Source organism: Pleurodeles waltl, chromosome 6 (assembly GCF_031143425.1).
Source record: "Pleurodeles waltl isolate 20211129_DDA chromosome 6, aPleWal1.hap1.20221129, whole genome shotgun sequence".
Classification (NCBI taxonomy): Eukaryota; Metazoa; Chordata; class Amphibia; order Caudata; family Salamandridae; genus Pleurodeles; species Pleurodeles waltl.
Genome location: NC_090445.1, coordinates 1203163257 through 1203186804, shown reverse-complemented (window position 1 = coordinate 1203186804; position 23548 = coordinate 1203163257). Strand labels below are relative to the sequence as shown.

The window sequence follows — 23548 nt, the reverse complement described above, 5'->3', positions numbered from 1 at the left end:
TAACTAGAGTGAAGGTCCCTACTTGGGCACGGTGCAAACCACTGCCAACAAGAGATCCCATTTTTAACAGCAGCCATGGGGAACGCGTAAGTGTTAAGGCAACTAGTAGACACCTGCACCACTAAGTTAACCAGAGTGGGGTAATGGAGCAAAAAAAATCCAGATCCACGGTGGCTGGTCTATATCAACTTGCCACTTTTCTATTTCTCAAGAGAAAAGATACTGGCTTTGACCAGGAGCCCACCAGCATATCAGAAGGGGCTTTATTAAGAGGAAGCAAGGGTCTCCGGCTCATTTATCCTGTGTTGAGTACCTCCGTCAGGACATTCACTTTAACCTCGGTGTGGGTAGGGTAGGGTCCAAAACTCCTGCCGCTCTAATTACTGTAGAGAAGGAGTTGGATTCTTCTGTTGTCATAGCCAGGTGAGGCGCGGAAAGACCACTGTCTGGAGAGGTATCCAGGCTGCTAGTATCCTGTAAATCCACAAATATATTCTCCCCATCATAATGGTCATCAACATTATAACTGTCGTCATTAATGTGGTTGGGAGGTGTCTGGGTCTGAGCAGCAGTATATGAGTGATGTGTGAGTCATTGGGGGTAAACATTAAGTTTCAAGTCTGCTAAAACTATTGTTTTTGCTTCAGGCAATGGTGACACTGGGCTGGCATCGAGACTAGGGCATCGCTGTCAGTGCTGGGTGTTGAGCAGGAGCCAGCCACAGTCGACTCAAATACAGGACCATTCTCGAAGCGAGGTCAAGTGGTGCAGTCAGGGACAGATCCACCGGCAGTAACCTGTCTAGAGGCAACCTAATTTCCTTAGGGTCGGAAGGTGCTCCAGAGGGATCAAGTGTAGTACCAAATATTGTGTTAGGGGCATTTTGAACTTGTGAATTTGTTGAGGTGTCAAAGTAGAGATGCATTGGGATCAACTGCAGACTCAGTTCAGAGCAATGGGTGGACTCTGTGGTCTAGAGGTACACAGGGCAAAGCGCAGCTCTGAATGGTTGGAGTGGCAGGATGAAGGGGATCCGTGCTTCGACTTTTTGTGTTTCTTGGATTTTCTTTGACTTGCCTGAATTCTTGGACCTTAATGATGAATGGTCATAACAGCAGCCCTGGGACAGAAAGCTCGAACACACCTTTGACCTTACATGGGACCTGGCCTGTTTGCACAACAGAGTCATGCCTGGAGCTGAGGCACTAGAGATAGACATAGTGTGTGTCTGTCACTGACATTTGTCTGTTGCAGTCCTTGCAAGGTTTAAACCTCGTTGTTTTTGGTGACATGTACCGTGCCCACTGAACAATTTGAGGCAAAAAGCAAACTGACAGTCACTCTAGCAGATTAAAAAAAGAGCTCTGAGTCTGCATACAAAGGTGCAGAAAACAAGAAACTGACATCAGCATGCAGAGTTGGTAGAGATATATTGAACCTGACGTCACATCCAGGTGGTACAGACCTGATGGGAACACCCAGGACATTACCTGCTGATGTGTGAAGGAATTGCTATAAAAATTATTTGGATCCAGTCTGGCGCCTGGGGAAATTCACAAGTTGAGGAATCTGTGATTAGAAGTCTCTATCAGAAATATTGAGTTGCATCATTGGTAAAGTTAGTGAGGGACCTTTTGAGACCACTTCAATATACCGGTTGTTCTTCTATACTTGAAATGGTCGGATAGACTCCCAACCTCTGTTCTGTCCTTCTGCATATTCGACATGAATGTTTTTTATGAATACTTAGAGCAACATTTGGCAATATAAAAAAAATATACTGACACAGGAGAGACCAGGAGGTGAATGGTGAGTGTACAGACTCCCTAATACTCATACAATATAAATGAGTACACTGTTCCAATGAAAGACGTGTCGAAAAATCCACAGGGCACTTTTCTATCTAGATGCAAATGCCCTCACACATCCAAAGGATGTCATGCTTCATCATAGGATTTGCTCCTCATCAGACTGGCACTGCAATGTCAGACAGGCCCATCAAAAGGGGGCACTTTGCCAGAGATCTTAACTAGAGATCTGTGCTGTGGTTGGAGAGGAAAAGATTCAACCCTATGGACAGAATAGGAGAGGAAAGAGAAAAATTGATAAAATTGGCTCCAGAAACCCTAACAAAAACACACTTCATTAAGTCATAAAGGATCTGGGTCAAGGTTAAAAACAAAAGGGGGAGTGAAGTAGAGATAATGCTCAATCACTCTATCAACATAGTAAGGTGAGAAGGATAAAGTTACCCTCGACCATCACCATAGGTCGCGCCTAAAATGTCCATATGGATCTGGTGGCGCTTCGTCAGGACCAAATAATGAAAAAAAAAACACTTCTCTTAGGTTATTTAGAGAGACCTTAATGTGTCTAAAAATATATATACTAAAACCTAAATAAACCACTTACTTATGGTATTATACCAAAACATGTGGTATAGCCCTCTCTAAATGGGGAAAAGGCCTCATGGAAACAAGCGTCAACTAAGCTTGCTGTAGAATATATTACTACCGTAAGCTCTTCTCGAGAACCTACCCAGAGGACGTGTTCCCGGATAAAAAAAAGAGACATGCAATAAATGTTGAATTGAATTAATGGTAAAAAATAGTCTAGTATAATTTGTTAACAGCTCAGGGTGGCGAGCGTGCTTTTATAGCCGAAACGTTTGAATAGACCCCCCCAAACTCTATTCAGTCCTGTTCCATTTTCAATAAGACTGGTTTTCATGATATAGATTACACATTTTATGCAACCATGTCTAACAAATTACACTGTTTCTCAAACAGGTATCTGCTTGAGATTTTATTTTTTCTTCAGAGATTGGAAGTTGCCTATCCTTTGGTCAACACAATGATATAATTCATTGCCTGGAAACAACACGTAATACTGCTTCATGATCAATGGTAAGGAACTCAAGATTCCCAAAACTTGAAATATTAATGGGAAATACCATTACTCATACCAAATGTCCTCAATTGATGAAAAAATGAGGCGCATATTAAAACACACTATTAAGCTTCAACCTGGTGACAATTTTCTATTATGATATAACAAAAAATATTTGACTTCATGTAAATGTGGATTAGAAGTGTTGAGCGTGATTAATAGGTGTTCTCACACACCAAGGGTAGAGAAATATAAATCATGTATATGAATGGGAGATGTACTTGCACCCATCTCTATGCTGAGGTATAAATACCTTATATACTGTGAATAACATCTGGGAAACTGCAACACCTGGAACACATATTGATATAGTAAGGTATTCCAACAGATTTGTTATGAATGTAAGTAAGTTACAGAACGTTCCATGTTACTGGAATTTAACTGTGAAGCCTAAAAAAAGAATATTAATAGGCGAATGATTGTTTTGCAGGATTTCTGTAAGGATCGCCTGAAATTAAGAAATTCAGACTCGAACTTGTCATACACATGAAATTGTGAGGAAAACATTCACTTTACAATCAAGGCTTGAATTGTTATCCAACATACAGCCTATACACAATGAGAAGCTATTGAAAGTAATTTTTTCTTCTTCTCTTTTCTTCTATCATTTTGTTTTCTCCTGCTGTTTCCTTTCGAACACAATGATTACAGATCTATCGACATTTCTGGACCCGAAACAATGTATTTATGGAAAACGTTGAATTGCATATTGTAATGTACATATGAAATTGTGAAATGACTTGAATCATGAGGGTTCAAATTCATCAAAGTATGAAAGGATGAACAGTTTTAATATGTATTTAGTATGTATTTATCTTCGTTCATGTTTTGCTAAATGTATTTTAATTTTTGTTATATGTATTATTGCAGCATTGCACAAAAATCGTGTTTGGATCGAAATGCGTTGGCGGGCTGAAATATTGTTTACATGAGTCTAATATAAGGAACAAAAAAAGGATCTGGAAAAGAAAACAGAACTGTGGTGGCTTCAAAGTTTCACTAAATTCGAAAAAAGGAAGAACAGACTAATTGCAGACTGTTTCTCTCCAGGGATATTATTAAAGGAACACAAATAACAAGTGTTGCTGTGCTTTAATGAGGAGTGACTCTCCCATGAGACCCTAATTGCTTTGCTGATCTTGTTTTGGGAACCTACTATAACAGGCTTTTTGAGCAAAGCTATTGGGGCATATGCTATTTCCGTGTGCAGAATCTAGGCCAATAAACAGTCTGCATTGTCACCTTCTGCATACTGCATAGTCAGATATTGTTGATAGTCTAATGTGGGCATTGGCTTCATCCCTATTCTTTCAATTTGTCATACGTTGATCCCTCAATCTCTGAGAATTAGTGTTATATGCTGCTTGATAACACCTCATGCCAGGCAGGCATCCTCAACATCTGTGTGCCTCATCGTAGGTGGCTCAGCACTGGGTTATGGTATGAAAATGCATGTCCCAGATGCTTCACGTGTTTTATAGAGCCATGCAGGTGCCCAGCGTGGAGGACCATATCTAACAAGAGTACAGGTCACGTGTGAGAGAGTAATGCATATATTCAGCACTAGATAGGTATTTTGCCAGCCAGTGATTCTATATATATATATATATATATATGTATATATATATATATATATATATATATATATATATATATACACACACACACACAAGTCATCAGCGTGGTAAAGGCATGCATGGTTGCGTGGTAAAGACACTGTGGAAAAGGTTGTTTACCCTTTTGAAATAACGTGCTCCCTACACAACTGTTATCATCTTGCCATACAGTAATATAGTAGGCATGTGAATCAAATGTAGTATGCCTGGTCCTAGTGTATCCAGGTATGTAAAGTGTGAAGAGGTCATAGAGGCATGCAATCGCAATTGATAAAATATTTGCTTATAATATGGAATAATCTTTTTTTAAAGTGCTAATTATGACATGCCATTGAGCTAATCAAGACACATCTTTTTTTCTTTTTTTTTTTACATAGGGCAGTAAAATTAATCTGTTTGAGAATCAATAGCTTTTAGCGTATTGTATTGTTTGTAATCATTATGACAACTGATTGGTGCCTGCAAGAATTACAAGTTTCATTAGTGTCCATGTTTTTATAAAACAATATACGTGAATCATTGTTAAGGCAGCATTTTGCTATTTAAATGCAGGCCTATTTTAGTTATTTGCATGTTAAAAGATGGCCGCACCATTAGTTTGCACTAGTATGAAATGGAAACAAATGATGGTTTTTAATCATGTATATAATAAGATGCCGTTTTTTTCGGCTAAGTTTGTCCAGTAGAAGGCGTTTGCCGAAACGTGTTGACATTCTTTGCAGTAAACTATGTTGTAATCACATGGAATAAATTTGAAGAAATCCAACTTTGAATATTGATCTGTCCTCATGAGTCGGAGTCAATGAAGGGATCAGTGCAGTCGCCTGGTGGATATTGTTCCACCTGTTGTGGAATATATATATATATATATATATATATATATATATATATATATATATATATATATATATATATATATATATATTATATATATATACATACACACACACACACAAGTCATCAGCGTGGTAAAGGCATGCATGGTTGCGTGGTAAAGACACTGTGGTAAAGGTGGTTTACCCTTTTGAAATAACGTGCTCCCTCCACAACTGTTATCATCTTGCCATACAGTAATATAGTAGGCATGTGAATCAAATGTAGTATGCCTGGTACAAGTGTATCCACACATGTAAAGTGTGAAGAGGTCATAGAGGCACGCAATCGCTATGCTCTATTGTAATCAAATCACCCCCCTAGTACAAAACATTTTCTCCCCAGATTTGCTTGTCCATGTTACACCACCAATCTCATCACCCTGACCGAGCCAGAGCAGTGCACCTCTAGTGAAGGAAGAGTACAATTGACTTTTCCACTTTTAGTTTAACTTAAGGCCCGCTGACTTAAACCAATGTTCTTCCCGCAGACATGCTAAATCAATACCTCTCAAATAAAGGTATGAATATATCATATCTATTTACTAAAATCCCCAGGAACCTACATTCCTGATAACTATATTTTACATGTGTTCAAACCCACCATGGTGTCTTCTGTTATGTCCGGTCTCCATTTCCCAAGTATTCCACTAGGCACATTAGTGTTTCATCTAGGTTAACTAACAGTTTCTGTGTGTTAGTACTGACCATCTGCAGCAGCCTCACCTTTTGACCAACAAATGTACTGATTTTCCTCCCCCAGGCCAGTTCATGTATGAATGATATCATAGCTTGTCCCGCCATTGGCAGATACAACCACAAATAAATGGGTGGGTGGCTATGGATATGTGTTTTTTCAGTCATATACTTTTCCCTGGAGGAAGATAAACATGAGCAGTGAATGAGTTTCCTATCCTCCTTCAATCAAAGCTCAGCTTTACCATTCAAGGTGTGCCTGAGTGTCTTATCCCAGCATTTCTGCCATCATGGGTGTGAAGTCAGGCAGGGGGGAGCAACTCCTGTCCAGCCTTCGTCGACACTTGACATGTTCAGTGTCACTGTGTTCACCTCAGAACAGTCTGGGGAGATGTGTGCACACTATGCAACAGTCTGCCTGCGTCCACCCATGGCTAATTCTTCTGTAGCATTTAGAAGGGTCTGTTGATTCTGTAGCCTTCACCCCTCGCAAGATCTGGGGCTCTTGGCACTGTCTATCTTCATGCCGTATTCAGCAGCCATTTGTCAGCTCCCCAAGACTTTTAGTTTGGATGGTACACAAGCATGTATTTCAAATTCAGTGTAGGGAGGACTCTGTTTCTATAAACAAGATCTGGTGCTTCTATACTGCTGGTGTATAGTGTGGATGTTTGGAAAGTGAGGGACCAATTTGGTAGGTCAACTGAAGGAAGGTATAATGTTCCCTGTATTTAAGCAGTTTGGAGAAAAAATTGTAGATGGCGCTGAGCCATTGCTCAAGGTATCATTCCATGGTTGGACCCTTGACTTTCACTGACAGGCCTCCTATTCTCAAGTTGTTACTTCTATATTGTCCTTCTATGTCATCCACCATACATTCCTGTTGGTGGATATAATCCCACTGTTCCGTCAATACATCTACATGTCCAGCAATGGCAGGTCACTGATTCCAGGGTTACTGACACAACAGTGACTCTAGAACAAATCGTCTGCTGCTCCAAACAAAGCAGACTGAGATCAATAGCTAATTTGTCAAACTTCAGTGCCAGTTGTTAAAATATCGCCATGACAGCCAATCCTACTGCATTAGGTTTATCTGGTTGGGAGGATTTCCCATTTGCGTGACTGTACTTTTGTAAGGTTAAGAAGTCATGAGCATTTGTCTGAAGTGCCTCCTTTTGGGTGAAAATCACACATATATGTACATATATATACAACAGGATGTGCACAGCATGTGTATCTGCAGCTACACATGCCATCGAACATACAAATACAATCAAACATATAAACACATCCTTATATACATACACTCTAGGAAATCTTGGTAAGACCAACCAGGCAACGGGGAGGCGGGTGGGACCATGAGGAATCCACAGGTAGCTAGTGTATCCACCAGAAAAGGCGTTACCGAATGTAAGTAACTTGTTCTTCTGATGGATACAACTACCTGTGGATTTCGCACCTAATGAATGGAGTCCCAAAACAGTACCGCACTCGGTGGCGGTGCCTGAATGGTCACACCAAGAAATCCTGCAGCACGCCCGTGCAAAATGGCCATCACTCCTAACCTCCGAGTCCAAGCAATAATGCTTTGCAAAAGTGTGGAGGGAAGCCCAAGTTGCTGCCTTACAAATTTCAGCCACTGGACCACCTCTAGCCAAGGCCGAAGAGGGCGACTTAGCCCAGGTGGAATGGGATCTAATTCCAACAGGAGGATCCTTCTTTGCCAAGGAATAACATACTTTTATGCAAAGAATGACCCACCTGGACAGTGTTCTTTTGTGGACAGCATTGCCTTTTCTCTTCCTCACGTAGCTGACGAAGAGCTGATCGTCCACCCGGAACTCTCTCGCTCTCTCAATGTAGAAACTTAAAGCTCTCCTTGGGTCAAGACAATGCAGTCTCTCCTCCTCTTTTGATGGATGGGGAGGTGGGTAAAAAGACAAAAGCGTTATAGATTGTCCCAAATGGAAGGGTGTAACACCCTTCGGTAGGAAAGCCGCTCTGGTCCTCAACACCACCTTGTCTGCATAAAAAGAAGTAAAAGGGGGTTTAACGCTAAGCGATTGAAGTTCACTCACTCGCCTAGCCGATGTGATGGCTATAAGAAAAACAGTCTTTAATACTAAAAACCTTAATGGACATGAATGTAAAGGTTCAAACGGCGAACCCATCAGGAATGTGAGAACCAAATTCAAATCCCAGTGAGGCATAATAAACGGAGAGGGAGGAAACCTATTGGTAAGACCCCTTAAGAACCTTATAACTATAGGGGACTTAAATAAAGACGGTTGATCAGGAAGGTACAGAAAGGCAGACAGTGCCGACAGATAGCCCTTAACAGTCGCAACTGCACCACCCCACTAAGCCAAGGACAACGCAAACAATAAAATGTCCAACAAATGGGCCCATAAAGGATCAATTTGCTTCTCTCTAAACCAAGCAGCACATTTTGCCCATCTGCCAGCATAGATAGATTTGGTGGAGTGTTGCCTGGCCGATAAAATAACGTCCACCACTACTGGCAGGAAAGAAAAGGAACTCAGATTGCCCCGTTCAATCTCCAGGCATGAAGGTGCAGGCACTGGAGGTGGGGGTGTAGAATCTGCCCCTGCGACTGCGAGAGGAGGTCTGCCCTGTGAGGGAGACGAAGCGGAGGGCACAGAGAGTTGGAGAAGGTCTGTGTACCACACCCTTCTTGGCCAATCCAGAGCTATTAAGATGACTTGGGCCCGCTCTTGACGAATCTTCTCCAGAACCTGAGGAATCAAGGATATGGGGGGGAAATCCGTAAAGCAACTGGCCATACCAGGACATCTGAAACGAGTCCCCCAACGCTCCTTGCACGGGACACTGGAGGCTGCAGAACGACGGACATTCTTCCAAGTGGCAAAGAGTTCTACCTGAGGGAATCCCCACATCCGGAAGATGTGAAGGATCAGGTCTGGATGGAGACGACACTCGTGATCAGCTGAGAAGTGCCGACTGAGACTGTCCGCACGTACGTTCAGAACTCCGGCCAGATGGTTTGCTACTAAGCAAATCTGATGGTCCTGTGCCCAGGACCAGAGCCGCAGATCCTCTCTGCAAAGAAGGTATGACCCTACTCCTCCCTGCTTGTTGATGTACCACATCGCAGTAGTGTTGTCCGTCAGGACCTGAACCAACTTACTGGAAAGGGAAGGGAGGAAGGCCTTGAGAGCCAAACGTATCGCCCGCATTCTAACAGATTGATATGAAACAGCTGTTCCACTGGAGACCAATGACCTTTGACCTCCAGGTCCCGAAGATGAGCTCCCCACCCTAGAGTGGAGGCATACGTTATAACCGTGGCCACTGGTTGTGTTAGCGAAAATAGACTTCCTTGGGAAAGGTTACCGTACCCAGCCCACCATCGTAGATCCGCTGCAGTGTCTCTGGAGATCTTTATCGACTCCTCGAGATCCCCCCTGTGCTGAAACCATTGCCTGCGGAGGCACCACTGAAGAGCCCTCATGTGCCAGAGTGCATGAGGGATCAACAGAATGCATGAAGCGAACAGACCGAGCAGACGAAGGACCTTGAGGACTGGAACAACCGCTCCACTTTGAAACATTGAAATCATCGCCTGAATGTCCTGAATCCGCTGAGGCAGAGGATAGGCCCGATTCAATGTTGTGTCCAGTACTGCCCCTATGAACAGGAGGCGTTGAGAGGGCTCCAGGTGAGATTTGGGCACGTTTACCGAAAACCCCAGATTGAACAACAACTGGGTTGTCATCTGCAGGTGATGCAGCACGAGCTCCGGAGACTTGGCTTTGATCAACCAATTGTCCAGGTAAGGGAATACCAATATTCCCTTCCTCCTGAGATTTGCTGCAACCACCGCCATCACCTTCGTGAAGACTCGAGGTGAGGAAGTAAGTCCAAAAGGAAAGACCACAAACTGGTAGTGTTGCGACCCCACCACAAACCGGAGATACTTCCTGTGCAACTTCAGAATAGGGATATGAAAGTAAGCATCCTGTAAGTCGACAGACACCATCCAATTCTCTTTGCTCAACGCCAAAAGCACCTGTGCTAGAGTCAGCATTTAGAATTTTTCCCATTTGAGGAACCAATTCAAAACCCTCAGGTCTAGGATAGGTCTCAACCGACCATCCTTCTTGGGGATCAGGAAATCTCTTGAATAACAACCCTGACCCCTTTTCTGCTCTGGAACCAACTCCACTGCACCTTTCGATAAAAGGACTAGAACTTCCTGCTGCAACAACATGAGATGGTCTTCTGTGCAAAAGGATGGATGGGGAGGGATAGGAGGGGGAAACTCCTGAAAAGGAAGGGCATAACCTTTCCCCACAATACTGAGGACCCAGGAGTCTGATGTGATCAACTCCCACATGCGGAGAAAAAGAAACAACCTTCCCCCTATAGCAGAAGCATGAGATGCAATGGATGGAGGACTAAGGCTGCTTTCCCTGTTGCACCCCCCGAGGAAGAGGCAGGGTGCTGCTGGGTGGCCCCTCTCATTCTAACTCGACCCCACCCTCTATAGGAACTACAGGGAAGAATAGAAGGTTGTCAGCCTTCCATATCAATAATCTCTAAACGCTCAATTATTGGTTTCAGCTTTAGATCCAGGGCAGTGGTTATCACATCTTTCAGTACATCAGTCAGAAAGCCCTGGTCAGGCACCAACTCTGGCACATCTCCCTTTAGTAGCACCTTCTACCCAATAGGCTGAGTAGGGTTGGCCTACTGACATTTTGATGACCTGACAGGCTCCTGTCTCTTCCTTTTCCCTCCCTGTGTGTTGTCACCGGGCCTGCATCTGGGGGCTGCAATTACAACCATCTGATCCAAAGGAACAGGAGCCAGTGGAGGAAGCGCAGGGACCCCGTTTTCCCACAACGAGATTACATCTACTTGATGAGGGACTGTAACCCCGTCGGAGTGCAGGGACTGTATATGGTGTCCAAACTAGGAGGCACATCCTTAGGTGCACTCGATGGTGGGGGGGAACTGCGATGTAACAGAAAGACTTCGCTCAGCCCACTAGATCTCTTTTGTTAATGATGCCCACTGCCAGACAAGAAGTTGTCCATGCTTGTTGCTTGGGTCCAGGTATAGTGCTAGGAACACCCTTTAATTTACATAAATTAGTCTTTGGCATATTGAATGTCACAAGTAAACAAAAATAAGGTAACACTTACAAGGACCAGGCCACTCAGGGCAAAGACCTTCCACTTCAATGATCAATTGGCCAATATAACACCCAGCCAAGGGAGTTGGCCCAGTCTGGCCGCGGAGGGGTACAGACGGACCCTCTCTTGGCCCGGTCTTTACCCGGACACACACCCCACACCATGGTGAAATGGGCTCGTTAATATTGCGCCTCCGGGCACTCCTATGATGACAAGCAGCCTCTGCCACTAAACTCTCTGGGGGTTGTAGTCCTTTGCCTCCTTAAGTGCGTCCCGCCTACAGTGAAATGGGCCCGTTAATATTGCCCCCCCAGCGCTCTTTTGATGACAAAGCCGCTTCTACCGTGTAAGTCTCTGTGGTTTGTAGTCGCTTGCCCCCTTCAGCGTGTCCCACTCCGCTGTGAAATAGGCCCGTTAATATCGCGGCTCCGGGCACTCTTCCGATGACAAGCAGCCTCTACCACAAAAGTCTCTTGGGGTGGTAGTCCCTTGCCCACTTCAGAGCAATAACTTATTTCATGCTTTATTTGTAATTACCTATTTACTGGAGTACATAGAAACCTTTTTGTATCACTAGGCAAAATGTTGATTTATTTAAACCTCTTAAGTTTAACATTTCCTTGTTGGGCCTGTCTTTGTTGCTTTACTTATCTGTTTCCCAAAATTGATTGCCCCTGGCGCCTTCCACCTGCCCCCGCCATCCCCCGGATCACTTGAGGCTCCCCTAGGGGGGCCCGCCCCCCAGTTTTGAAAAGACCCCTGGTTTATAATCTAACATGTTCTCAACACAGCACCAACATCTTTCCATCTCTCCTCTCATCATCATTAGGCATTGAGAGCAGTATTAATTATGACAACAAGGTAAAGGAAGAATAGTAGGAAAATGGGGCTTGAAAGGAGTGTAGTGTGAATGACAGGGACATGAGAAGTAGATAGATAGAATTCAGGTTGAGATTATTCTGCCTTTAGAAGGTGGAGTTTCTTGTACTTGCTCACCCAGTTCCATGGAGTATGATGTTTATGGAGGTTTCAGTTTTTCCAGGTATAGGTCTAGGTTGTTCCAGAGATATTTGGGTGAACTTGAGTGTGAATGGGCCTTGGGCCTCCAACTATGTTGATAAAGTTTAATGAAATGTTTGTTTGGAATATGTTATTTATGGCTTGGTCTATTTCTTTCCAGAATGTTCTGATTTATTTGCCCTGATATAGCATGCACTCCACGTCTCTATTTTCTTCTAAGCAATTCAATATACATCTAAGATGATTCAGCCTAGTGTATGAAGTTTACTCGCGGGTCTGAAAAATCTATTTATAGTCCAGATTGTACATTGCGATGATGAAGGAGGTATTTTTGCTTTGATGGAGAATGTGCAGATGTGCAAACATGTTTGTTCTGAGAGAAATTGAATGTGAATTCTGATGGATACAACTACCTGTGGATTCCTCACCTAATGAATTCTCCTAATGTGCCAGCATTCAACGGAAATGTTCTTCCCAGCTCTGCACGTCGACGAGGACATCACTATTGCCCGACTCCCACTCGACTCTGTCTGACATCATCGTGGCAATAAGAGGAACTCGCAGGCGTGCTGACATCAGTTCCCTTTTTTCCATGCCTTCGAAGCATAATGGTTTTTCTCCTGGCTCTTGGGGAGTTACTGTTTCTCGAAGGTGTTACTTTGTTAAAATGTCTCTACCACGTAAATCAGGATTCGAGCCTTGTAGGGAGTGCGGGGGGTCGCATGTCGGTGACGGACCCGCATAATGACTGTCTGTGATGTTTGAGTTCCGAGTATGACATAGAAGAGTGTGGTTTGTGTCAAAAAATGAACCCGAAGGCGCTCAAGGAGCGAGAGGCCATGCTGTTTTTGGCCAAGGATAAAAAGAAAGAGAATCATAGGCACCGGAGGTCATCTTCAGGGAAGTCCTCAAGGTCACCTAAGAGATGTTGTCGACCTGATTTCCGGCTTCGGCATGATTCCCGGCGCCGATCAGAGAAAGACCGATCCCGGTCGAGGTCACCATCACTCGCCATCGTGCCACGTGGGAGGTTAGTCTGATGGTGACTCCTCAGCCTGAGAGCCCTCAGGCTTCTCCGGCGCCGTCGGTCTTCGAGGTGGTCGAGCCCCACCAGAGTCCTTGCGTCTCTCCTGCAGTGCAGTCGGAGGTGCCTGATCCAGCGCTGATATCGCAGGAGTATCCAGCATTCCCGGCTCCAGGAGCGGATTCAGCAGCATTCTTGAATGCTATGTTTAATATCTTTAGCTCCATGGCCTCTGGCGGTCCACCAGCTGGTCCCTCAGGCCCTTTGGCTTTTGGATTGGGCATTCTGGCTCCATACAAGCCAACACAGTTCATGCCCTTCTGTCCAGTAGAGGGTGCTGGTCCGGCACCGAGGAGACCTTCGACGCCGGTGGCTTCTGTTGATCCGGTGGCGCCGATGACTTCGCCACGAATCCAGTCGACACAGGTGAAGAGAGCCCGTTTATCCATTGCGCCGATGGATCGGGCATTGGACGAATCTGGAGACCGGGGTGTGTCTCCTGGGCTGCATCAGGCGAGGTCGTCGATGTCAGCCAATTCTGTGTTGACGCCGAGAATAGAGGCCAGGCTGCGTGGAAGAAGAAAGGCTCTGAGGCTTTGGAGGAGCAAGAGTATTGAAGGCAGCTCTTGGAGTAAGGAGAGATCGCTGAGCACGTGGGCGACTTTCAGGGTTTGGACTCCGCAAGTGGTCTCGATACTTCCCCTAAGTAGGATTTAGCGTCTCCTGGGGAACTTACTGAGGAGGCTGCCTCATTCCATACGGTGGTAAGGAAGGCAGCGGACTTTCTGGACCTTCTGCTACCGGCAGCTGAGGTAAAGACGAACATTCTGACGGAAGTCTTGCATTCTGCTTTGGCTGCTGCAGAGCCACTCCTTCCGTTCAAGAAAGGCTCTCACAGAACCAATCCTGGAAGTTTGGGGGAAACCTGTATCTTCGACTGCTGTAAGCAGATCAGTGGTGAGAAGATATAAAGTGGCTCCTTGGGACCCAGGATTTATCTCTCGGCATCCGACTCAGGAGAGTCTGGTGGTTCAGGCCTCGTGCTCCTTGCATTCAGTTCCTGGTTCCTTCCCTGGGGCTCCATCGGACAGGGAGTCGAAAAGAATGGAGCAGTCTGCCAAGAAGACTTTCTCTTCGTGCAGCATGGCCCTTAAGTCTGCAAATGCCACTTGTGTTTTGGGCAGGTATATTCATGCCCTGATGGACGCAGCCAAGGCTGTGCTACCTGATTTGCCTCAGGAGATGCGGGGTCTCTCTATCTGATGCGCAAGCAGCAGCGACTCAGGTTATTCAGTTGGGCTGGATACGTCAGACTCGGTGGCCAGGGCAATGGGCACATCCATTGTCACCAGGAGACATGCATGGTTGAGGTCTTCTGGATTTTCAACAGATGTACAGATGACCCTGTTGGACTTGCCATTTGATGGGGACAAGTTGTTTGGTTCCAAAGCTGACTCTGCCTTGGAGCACTTTAAGGAGAGCAGGGCTACTGCCAAGTCCCTAGGCCTGCAGGCTTCTACGACCACCCCGTTCAGGTCTTTTAGAAGATTCAGGGGGTTTGGACGAGGAACTTCCTTTCGAGGGAGACCCCAACCAGGCTGATCTGGATCTAAAGCTGAAACCAATAATTGAGCGTTTAGAGATTATTGATATGGAACTTAAAAAGATTGATGGGATGAGGTGTGATAGCTTACAAGCTGGTGTTGCACCTCGCTCTGGCTCTGAGAGTATCTAGACCCATGATCTTGGCCCAGAGGGTTGGAGCTGAGGATATAAAGGCTCACGCAGTTTTCCAGAGCTATGGTGCACAACTGCATCCTGAACATTGTCCAAAAGAAGAGGAGAGAAGGGCCCTTGGAGTTAATAATAGACAAAACAAGTGCGGATGCCAACAATCATTTAATAACTCCGTAACCGTGGCATCTGGGGGATTAAATACAGCCCCTGCACATAGGAAGGTGAGCTTGGGGAGTCCAATTATAAGGTCGCAAAAAACATGGTACTAAGCCTAATATTCCACCAGAGTGTACCCCCTATATCATGGTACTACAAAATGTCCTAATTCTACCTGAGGAAAAACAGGAGTCACATGTTTCTCTCTTAAATAAAGTCTCTTACTGGATAAGGGAGCACTCAGGTTGGGCTCACAACTTTACTAAAGAAATTATATCTTCCCATAGGGTATCCTAGGTGGGCCCCTTGACAAAAGCTTTGTTGGGTGACTTCCTTGACAAAAGCTTTGTTGGGTGACTGTGTTATCCTGAACTTTAAGATACCCAGTCTCGTCCGGTTCTTGCTACATTCGCTCAGTCAATCTTGTTCTGGTCGGGGGGCATTAGAGCCCTCCCTCTAGGTTTCTTCTACCCTCCAGGTGTTATGGGAGCAGTTGTAGCAGACAAACATCCTGCTGATCAGGGAAGCGTGCAAGACCTGGGCTACAGCTCCTGCGATAATACAGTTCCCACTTCTAAGCGTTTTCTAGCACTTAATTTGCTAGACCAGCAGGACTGACTGCAACCATCAGGGACATATCCAGCCAAATAAATGCAATCGCCGGTCACCGGACGTATGTGGTGGGTTGAATTTTGAAGTAACAGCTGTAGCTGGAATTGTCATGGCCGTTAGCAATTTTCTAGACCTAGAGCCAACTCCCAGGATTGAAATGGAGCAAATGAATGATCTCTCCTCGGTAGAAGCTACTCATAAGTCGGACCTGCATGTAGTTTCATGGAATGTGGCAGAGAACAACTCCAAGTTGGATGATAAAGATTGGCTGTCCTTCGTTGGGAAGTTTGATGTTTGTTTGCTCCAAGAAACCTGGGCTACAACTAAGGTTTTTGTTAATGGGTTCACCACTTATAGCATAGAGGCCATTCCCCCTACAAGATCCGGGCAGGTGAAGGGGGTCTTATGATTCTGGTAAATAACAATATTGCTTGTGTTCAAAAGCCCCTCTTGATAGATTCACCAGATTTAATGGGTATTAAACTTCAATTTTCCAGGGGCTGGGTCCTGGTTATACTGAATGTGTATGGTCGATCCATGCCAGCTAAGTGTGATTCACCAGTTCTAAGTATGTTAGAGGATTTAGTTGGAATTTATAAACAGGATGCCAAATTAATAGTGGCCAGGGATTTTAATAGGCCTTTTGAACCTTCTTCTGGACTCAATTTGGTAATTGCAGAAGAGGTTGAGCACTGGGGGGTCCCAATACGTTGTGTTGTTGAGAACTCAATCAGATTCAAATTAAGAGTTTACATTCAAAAGAGGGTGCCAGAAAAGGGTTATTGACTATGCCTGGGTGGATGTTCGACTCTGGCCAGACCTCATTGATATGGAGGGGGTAAGTGCCACTACCACCGATCCTAACCCCTTGTGTAATACCTTCTGGAGCGCACAGCTCTTGAGGACAACCTGCTTGAACTTGGCTGTAATACCTGAACGCATTGTGGCCAGTAGTTGTAGTAGAGTTATGTGGCCTAAAGTCATGGTGAACCAGGACTCACAAGCTGTAATTTATCAACTTTTTGTTGAACACGTGTCAGGCTTTAGGGAAACTTGCCCGGATTCTGGAGTATTGTTAAAGACCCAGGGGGTTTTCTTTGCCAAGCTCAAGGCTATTGTCTAACAGTGACTGTCAGGACAAACGACGAAAGGAGAGGGAAAGGCCCTAGGTGGTTCACTAAGGAGTGCAAGCAGGCCAAATTAGTGCTGAGAAATGCTGGGAGGGAGGGTAAGTGGGAATCTATCAGATGTGCTTGGCTCAGTTACAAAACTGCACTTAAAGCTGAAAATAAAAATGGGACGAGGACAATTGGCAGGACCTGCTACAGTCACTTAAGGTGAAAGACACTCGTACTTTCTGGTCATTGACTGGGACTAGAGGCCTGGGGAATCCAAGTTGTTTTCATATTTCGCCAGACAAGTGGGAGGATTCCTTTTGTCAATTTATACGCCAAGAATAGTATCCATGAGAAACCCCAGGCCAAGTGGCAGGAGAAGGTAGAGATAGATACTAACTGGTTAACTCCAGCTTGTGGTTCATGTGAACCATTCTTTTTTTTAGCATGGAAGACACCCTTGCAGCAATAGCTAGCTTGAAACCTGGAAAGGCCCCTGGGATTTATATAAGTCAGAACCCCAAATATGGGCTTGGTATGTGAACACTCTATCTAATGCTATAGTTAACGGGAGCAAGGTGCCGGACATTTGGAAAGGGGCTGAAATCATCCCAATTTTCAAAAAAGTAAATGCAGGATGCCCTGGTAATTATCGGCCCATCACTTTATTGGACAATTTCCTAAAATCTTTTTGAGGCAGGTATCGGATTGATTGTTAGCGTGGGCATCTAGCATGAATATACTTTCTCCTTTCCAAGCAGGGTTTCGGGTGAAAAGCAGCACCACTGATCAGGTGCTCAGGTTTTCACTCCTATACTGGAAGCAGGTCACTTTTTGTCAACAGAAACTATATGTAGCTTTTGTCGACCTCCAAGCAGTCTTTTACCCGATTCCCCTATAGACAACCTAAGGAGGATGCTGAGGAACATTGGTGTCACTAGAGATCTTTTGAATATTCTGGTCAGATGACATCATGAAAATTATGCTCAAGTGCAGTTGGGGGTGCAGGGGGAACTTACATCTAGAATCCCCATTTACCGTGGAGTGCACCAAGGTTGCGTTCTGGCCCCCACTCTTTTTTCTATTTATATAAATGATGTAACTGAGTCCTTGAGGCAGTGTGTCAACGACTTGCCCACTTTAAACAGGTACAAAATCCTGATTCTTCTTTTTGCGGATGAATCGACGCTAATTTCGAAATCTCCTGTGGGTCTCCAAAATGTACTAAGTTTATGTCATTCTGTGAGGACAAGGGCCTAGAGATAAACTGCTCAAAAACGAAATACATAGTCTTCGGTAAGAACTCCTCTAGAACTAATTGTGTTAAGGTGGGCAATGTAACACTCTACAGTGTTGTGCTTTGATTATTTGGGAGTCACCCTGATGGATAAGTGAGTTCACTCAGTCTGACACATAGGGCCAATGCCATTTTACACTTTTTTTTAGAGCATCTTTTAATCGATTAATTTCACCTGCTCTTGAGGCCTATCCTGCTAAGTCCTTGAATGCGGCCATTTATGGAGCTGAAATTTGGGGGTACACAAACACACACAGGTTACCAGTTACTGAAAACAATTTCATTAGGGCCCTGTCAGTACACCACTTATCACCCTGCGCTATGATTTAGGAATTAATGGTGTGTCAGACCTTGCCCAGTTGAAACCGTTCCTCTATTGTCCAGGTTACTGAGAAGCAAGACATCGATGTCTGTCTATTTTTTGGGGTCACGGATTATCAGGTGGTGCTGAGTTTACTTAGGACAAACACTGCAGAGCAAATTGTATATTCAGTAAGCCGATTCCTTGTTTGTGTTCAGTAAAAGCAAGGCAAATTTTTAGATAAGAACTGATTGAATAACTAAACATTTGTAGTCAACACTAATTCACAAGTGGGGTGGTCTATGATTAGCACATCTATTGGCTTGGTTATGGTGCTATTAATAAACAGATACTTAGAGCTTCAAGCACTATAATGAACAGATGGTTTTATTAGATTTTATTGATTTTACTGTTTAAACGATGAGACTATATTGCATTTACTGTAATGAGAGCCAAATCCTGGGGAAATGTGTGCTTTTCCGGGTAAACATTTTGTATTGAGTTATTTAAGGTGCATTATGTCTATCCCAGGTTATAGTTATACAAAATGCGCAATGGGTGCTAAAATCTTGAAAATTGTTTACTCATCTGTAGGGTTTTTCTCAGTGTATGTATACTATATTTATTGATTTTAAGGTGCATTTAATGGATTTGATTGATTGTTTTAGTGTTATAGGATATTATAAGTGATTTTTATGTGCTTTTATGGTCGTTGTACCAAATAAGGTAAAGAAGTGACAAGAAAAAAAAAAAAAGAAGTTGTCTGTTTTTTTTTTTCTTGAATTTGAATCCCTTTAGGAGTCACTTAGAAATAGTTATCCATTTGCACTGGACTTATAAAAAGCTGGACTTTCAATCTGGTTTCCTACATACTTATTATTTTTATTTGGTGCTGATCTAACGCACATCGGTGCATGACTGTGAGGCAACTAATTTGAATCACGGTAGGGTCCAACTACAAGTTATACGAAATTAAGGGAAAACTGTGTGCATGCAAATTACTGTTGCAGCGAGGTGCAGTAATTAGTGGGAGGTCAATTTGCACCAAATTAAAAATTGCAAATGTACAAAGAGTCATGCACAAACTGTGCATGGTTTCACCTGGTCCTAGCTGCACAAACCGTCATTTTGCACTTACATCTCTTAACCTATCAAAACATCTTTATGGCAAACATCCATGTAAGGTGCAATTTGCAACCAACCTGTGATGTCATTTCGGGAGCAAACAGGAGCTTTCACCCAAAATCAGATTAGAGACCCGCTTGTAAACAATGCCTAAAGCAAGTAATGGAAGTGCTAGATATGCACAGCTCAACTAAACAACGACAACAGCAGAAACAAGTGCTTAGTAAAAATAAGAATTAAAATTGCTATACATACCTTTAGTAAAGTATCTCAGAGAATTTATAATGACTATGCAAAATTAAAAAAATACAGTGGGCAAGGGTGCTACCATTTTATTTTACTGCAAGATAGAGATGCAAAATTAACATTTCTCCAGAGTATTTATGATCTCAGTGGCGTTCTTACTGGTTCACAGTGAAAATGATGCATTGACATTTTACAACAAAGACAAATGTTCATACACTTGAATTCTTTTTTTTTTTTAGTTAAATGCACGACAAAAAAGAAAAATCAATCAAGTTACCTGGAAGTTTTGAATTTCTCTATACTGAAACCTATTGTTGGGACTATATCTTGGGTTTGAGCCTTGGAAGAAAAAACAAGACTCAATTAATGACAAGAAAATAATCAATGCAGTGTAACTTACAATGCTTCAAAAACCACTTGATGATACATACAGTTGCTAAACAGTTCACAATGCCTATTTTTAGTGCTGTTGCAAAAAGGGACAATTTCAACATGAAAGCTGTATACCACCTACTGCAAACATGTCAAAGCTTCATTTACCGTTTAATTTAATTTGAAGAGCTTCATCTTTATAACAGAAACAAATATGATAAATTAGTGAATATCACATTAGGAGGTAGTTCCATAGTTTTAATGATTGCTTCAAATTGTGAGTTTTCTTTTTTGGTTTAAGGGGACTTGTAAGTATTTAGGACATTATGTCCAATCTTTTGGATCTATATGGCACTTCCACAACCTTGCAAGACTTAAAGTGCTTTGAGTGATGAACAAGTAGCTACTCCGTATATAGTGTTTGTACAACGTTTCATAGTATCAGTGCTCATTAAAGCACTTTTCCTTTCATCAGGTTCCTGGGTACCCATTGCTACAACATTGCAAGAGGGTTACAGCTGGACCTATGAGGGAAATGTTTGGTGATGTCTAAGCAGTATGTCAGAAGGATAGAGGTATGCTGTGAGCTGCACAGTATATATGGCAGTAGATGTTGGGAAACAGTGTCTTAAGGATAGAATGCAGCTGCCCAACAGGACTTACTGCCTTTGAGCTTTGGTTGTTGTAAAGTAAATATTTTATTGTGTAGTTGTGTAGAACAGACAGTGGGTTTGCAAGCCCAGGCAATATATGATGAGGGGCATTTTTGTACAAGGACATCCCATTGACCAGACTAACCACTTTTTTCTATAGTTTGGCTTAGTCGTGGATGCTAGGGGAAACTGGGACCATGTATTGCTAAAGATAGATAGAGACTTTATAGGTCGGTGGGGTTTATTTTCAATTTGGCTAAGCATATAGGGAAAAAACCCGTAGCCCCCTCTTGGAGGTTTATTAGAGAAAGTGCATCCCGGCCATTACACATGGTCTGGAATTTGAGGATATTCTAATAAAAGCTCCCTCGCAATTAAGCAAAATAGGATACTCAGGCAACTCCTGGGTGTACGCTGAAGATATTAATAAATTGGCCCCTCTGCTTCTGTCGTGTCCAATCTGGGCAAACCTACATGTTTCACTAAATAGAGAGATTATTTATGATTGCTCCACGTGTGAGAGAAGCTCGAAAATACCTTGGTTTGAGTATAATAAATCAGAAGTGTCCAAGCTAGGGAGGATGGCTCTTTTCACTAATCCATCTACTATAACCATAATAGATATGGCCTGGGTTAAGTCTACATTCAAGGAAAGGTCAAGAGTCCTTAGGGAGGATTCCGAACTCAATAAGTGGACAGTCAGAGAGGATGCTGAGTCACACAGTTCTCCAATCTTGGAACCATATTTAAAATAGATCAATGGCTCCTGGGACAGACAATTGTTAACAGGGTTCAGGTTAGGATTTGTGAGGTGGCGAGTTTGAGCCATCAAAAATATTGATATGTCCTTGTGATGAAGCCTCCCCACAATGCCTGCTGCACTTTATCTACTTCTGTAAATTTTACAATGATTTTACTAAAAGGTTTTTAATCCCTGTTATAAGGGAGTGGGAATAAAGAACCTCCCAACTAGCTTTGGTGTATTTTCAGCAACCCGAATCCCCATCTAATCAATATTTGTTCTTTTTTTAAATGCACAATTAGCAGAAGGAAAGCACTGATGTTTTAACTGATTGGTCTTTCTATGGTGGACTGTAACATATACTTGATCGAGTGTCTTGGAATTTTTTTATGGGAAAACGAAGTGGAAGGGGATAGGTACAGGGTATAGAACAGCTATAAAAGCCCTATATGAAGCCCCTAAAGCTAGAGTTTGTGTTGGGGGCTTGGAATCTGGTATTATATCAATCTCAGGGGGGACTAGACAGGGGTGTCCATGCTCCCCTCTTCTTTTTGCCTTATATATTGACCCCTTCTTATCTAAACTGGAGGAATGTATAAGTATTAAGTCACTTATTTACTATGGCGAAGAGTATAAGGTGTTTGCTTATGCAGATGATGTAGCGATAGTAACAAGTGATCCGGAGGGTGCCATCAAGGAAATTGAAGTGGAGGCTAGAAAGTTTGGAAGATATTCCGGATATAAATTGAATTCGGGCAAGACACAGATAGTATGTTCTGAATACACTTCAATAACGGATAAGCGGGCGGTACCTGGTGATATGTATCTGGGGATTAAAATCCAATTCCAATTCAGCTTTATTTCGGTAAAACAATACCATAAAAGCATGCCAACACAATTCATACATTTCTAAAAGAAAACAAAAGCAGTTTGGTAAAAACAGTAAAACCAGACCCATCATAAGAATATAAGAAAAAAATAAAATCCAGGACTCCCCCTGGGTCATACAGTACAGTTAGATAAAAGAAAAAGAATAAGTAATTGATCGATTAAAACATTATAACAATGCACAGTACACATCACTTTACAAATCACCAAGAATATAATAGAGTGGTCATAAATAGAATCTGTGTGCACAGAGCAAATGGGATTGATATCTGACTGTTAATAGCTATGGCTGTGTACTGGCAAGAAAGCTCACTTGGTCTCTAGGACTATAAGTAAGCACAAATAATGACCATTGTAAGAATAGAATTTCGTGCTTCTTTTGTAGGACATTTGTCCTTAGCATACCAAAGTGCCTCTAAGAATCTTGGCAATGTGCCTTCCACCATCGCATGTGGTCTTGTTTTACTAGTTTTTAAGAGCTGAGTGGGAATCCCTAATGCCCAACGATTTCTTTTCCCATACATGCCTATATTCGGCTGAAAGCCATAAAGGGCAAACAATCAAGTATTACAAAAGACACATTATTCCATCAGCAATTAACAATCATTTAGCTACTAAAAACCAACTGTCTGGATAAAAGGGAATATTAATCTTAAAAGCTATAAATAAGAATCAATTACAGTATTACATTTTTATAAAACCCTTAAAATTTGCCTCCAGTGCCATCAGGCACTTATTTTGCTTTGGTAGGGGAGGACTATTTAAATAAAGTGAATAAATAACTGAATAACTGAATCCTAGAGCCTTAGGCCCGCCTTGTTTCTAATAAATGAAATTGCTAGTAAGAACCGGCTTAAACCAAAAACAACATATGGTATCGTACTAGATCTCAAGAATCTTGCTGCTTCATTATAGTTCCTGATTCCAACGTTCCTGCAGATAGG

At 43.0% G+C, this 23548-nt stretch overlaps 1 protein-coding gene across 3 annotated transcripts in view; it reads right to left on the bottom strand.

Annotated features, from left to right (window-relative positions):
* ARL6 (ARF like GTPase 6) overlaps window positions 1-23548 on the bottom strand; it is an 811945-nt gene that overhangs the window by 459955 nt on the left and 328442 nt on the right. For all 3 annotated transcript variants that reach the window (XM_069240507.1, XM_069240506.1, XM_069240508.1), the window contains one exon: window positions 20227-20288. In XM_069240507.1, coding sequence (XP_069096608.1) covers window positions 20227-20288 — 62 coding nt within the window. The remainder of the gene's footprint in view (window positions 1-20226; window positions 20289-23548) is intronic.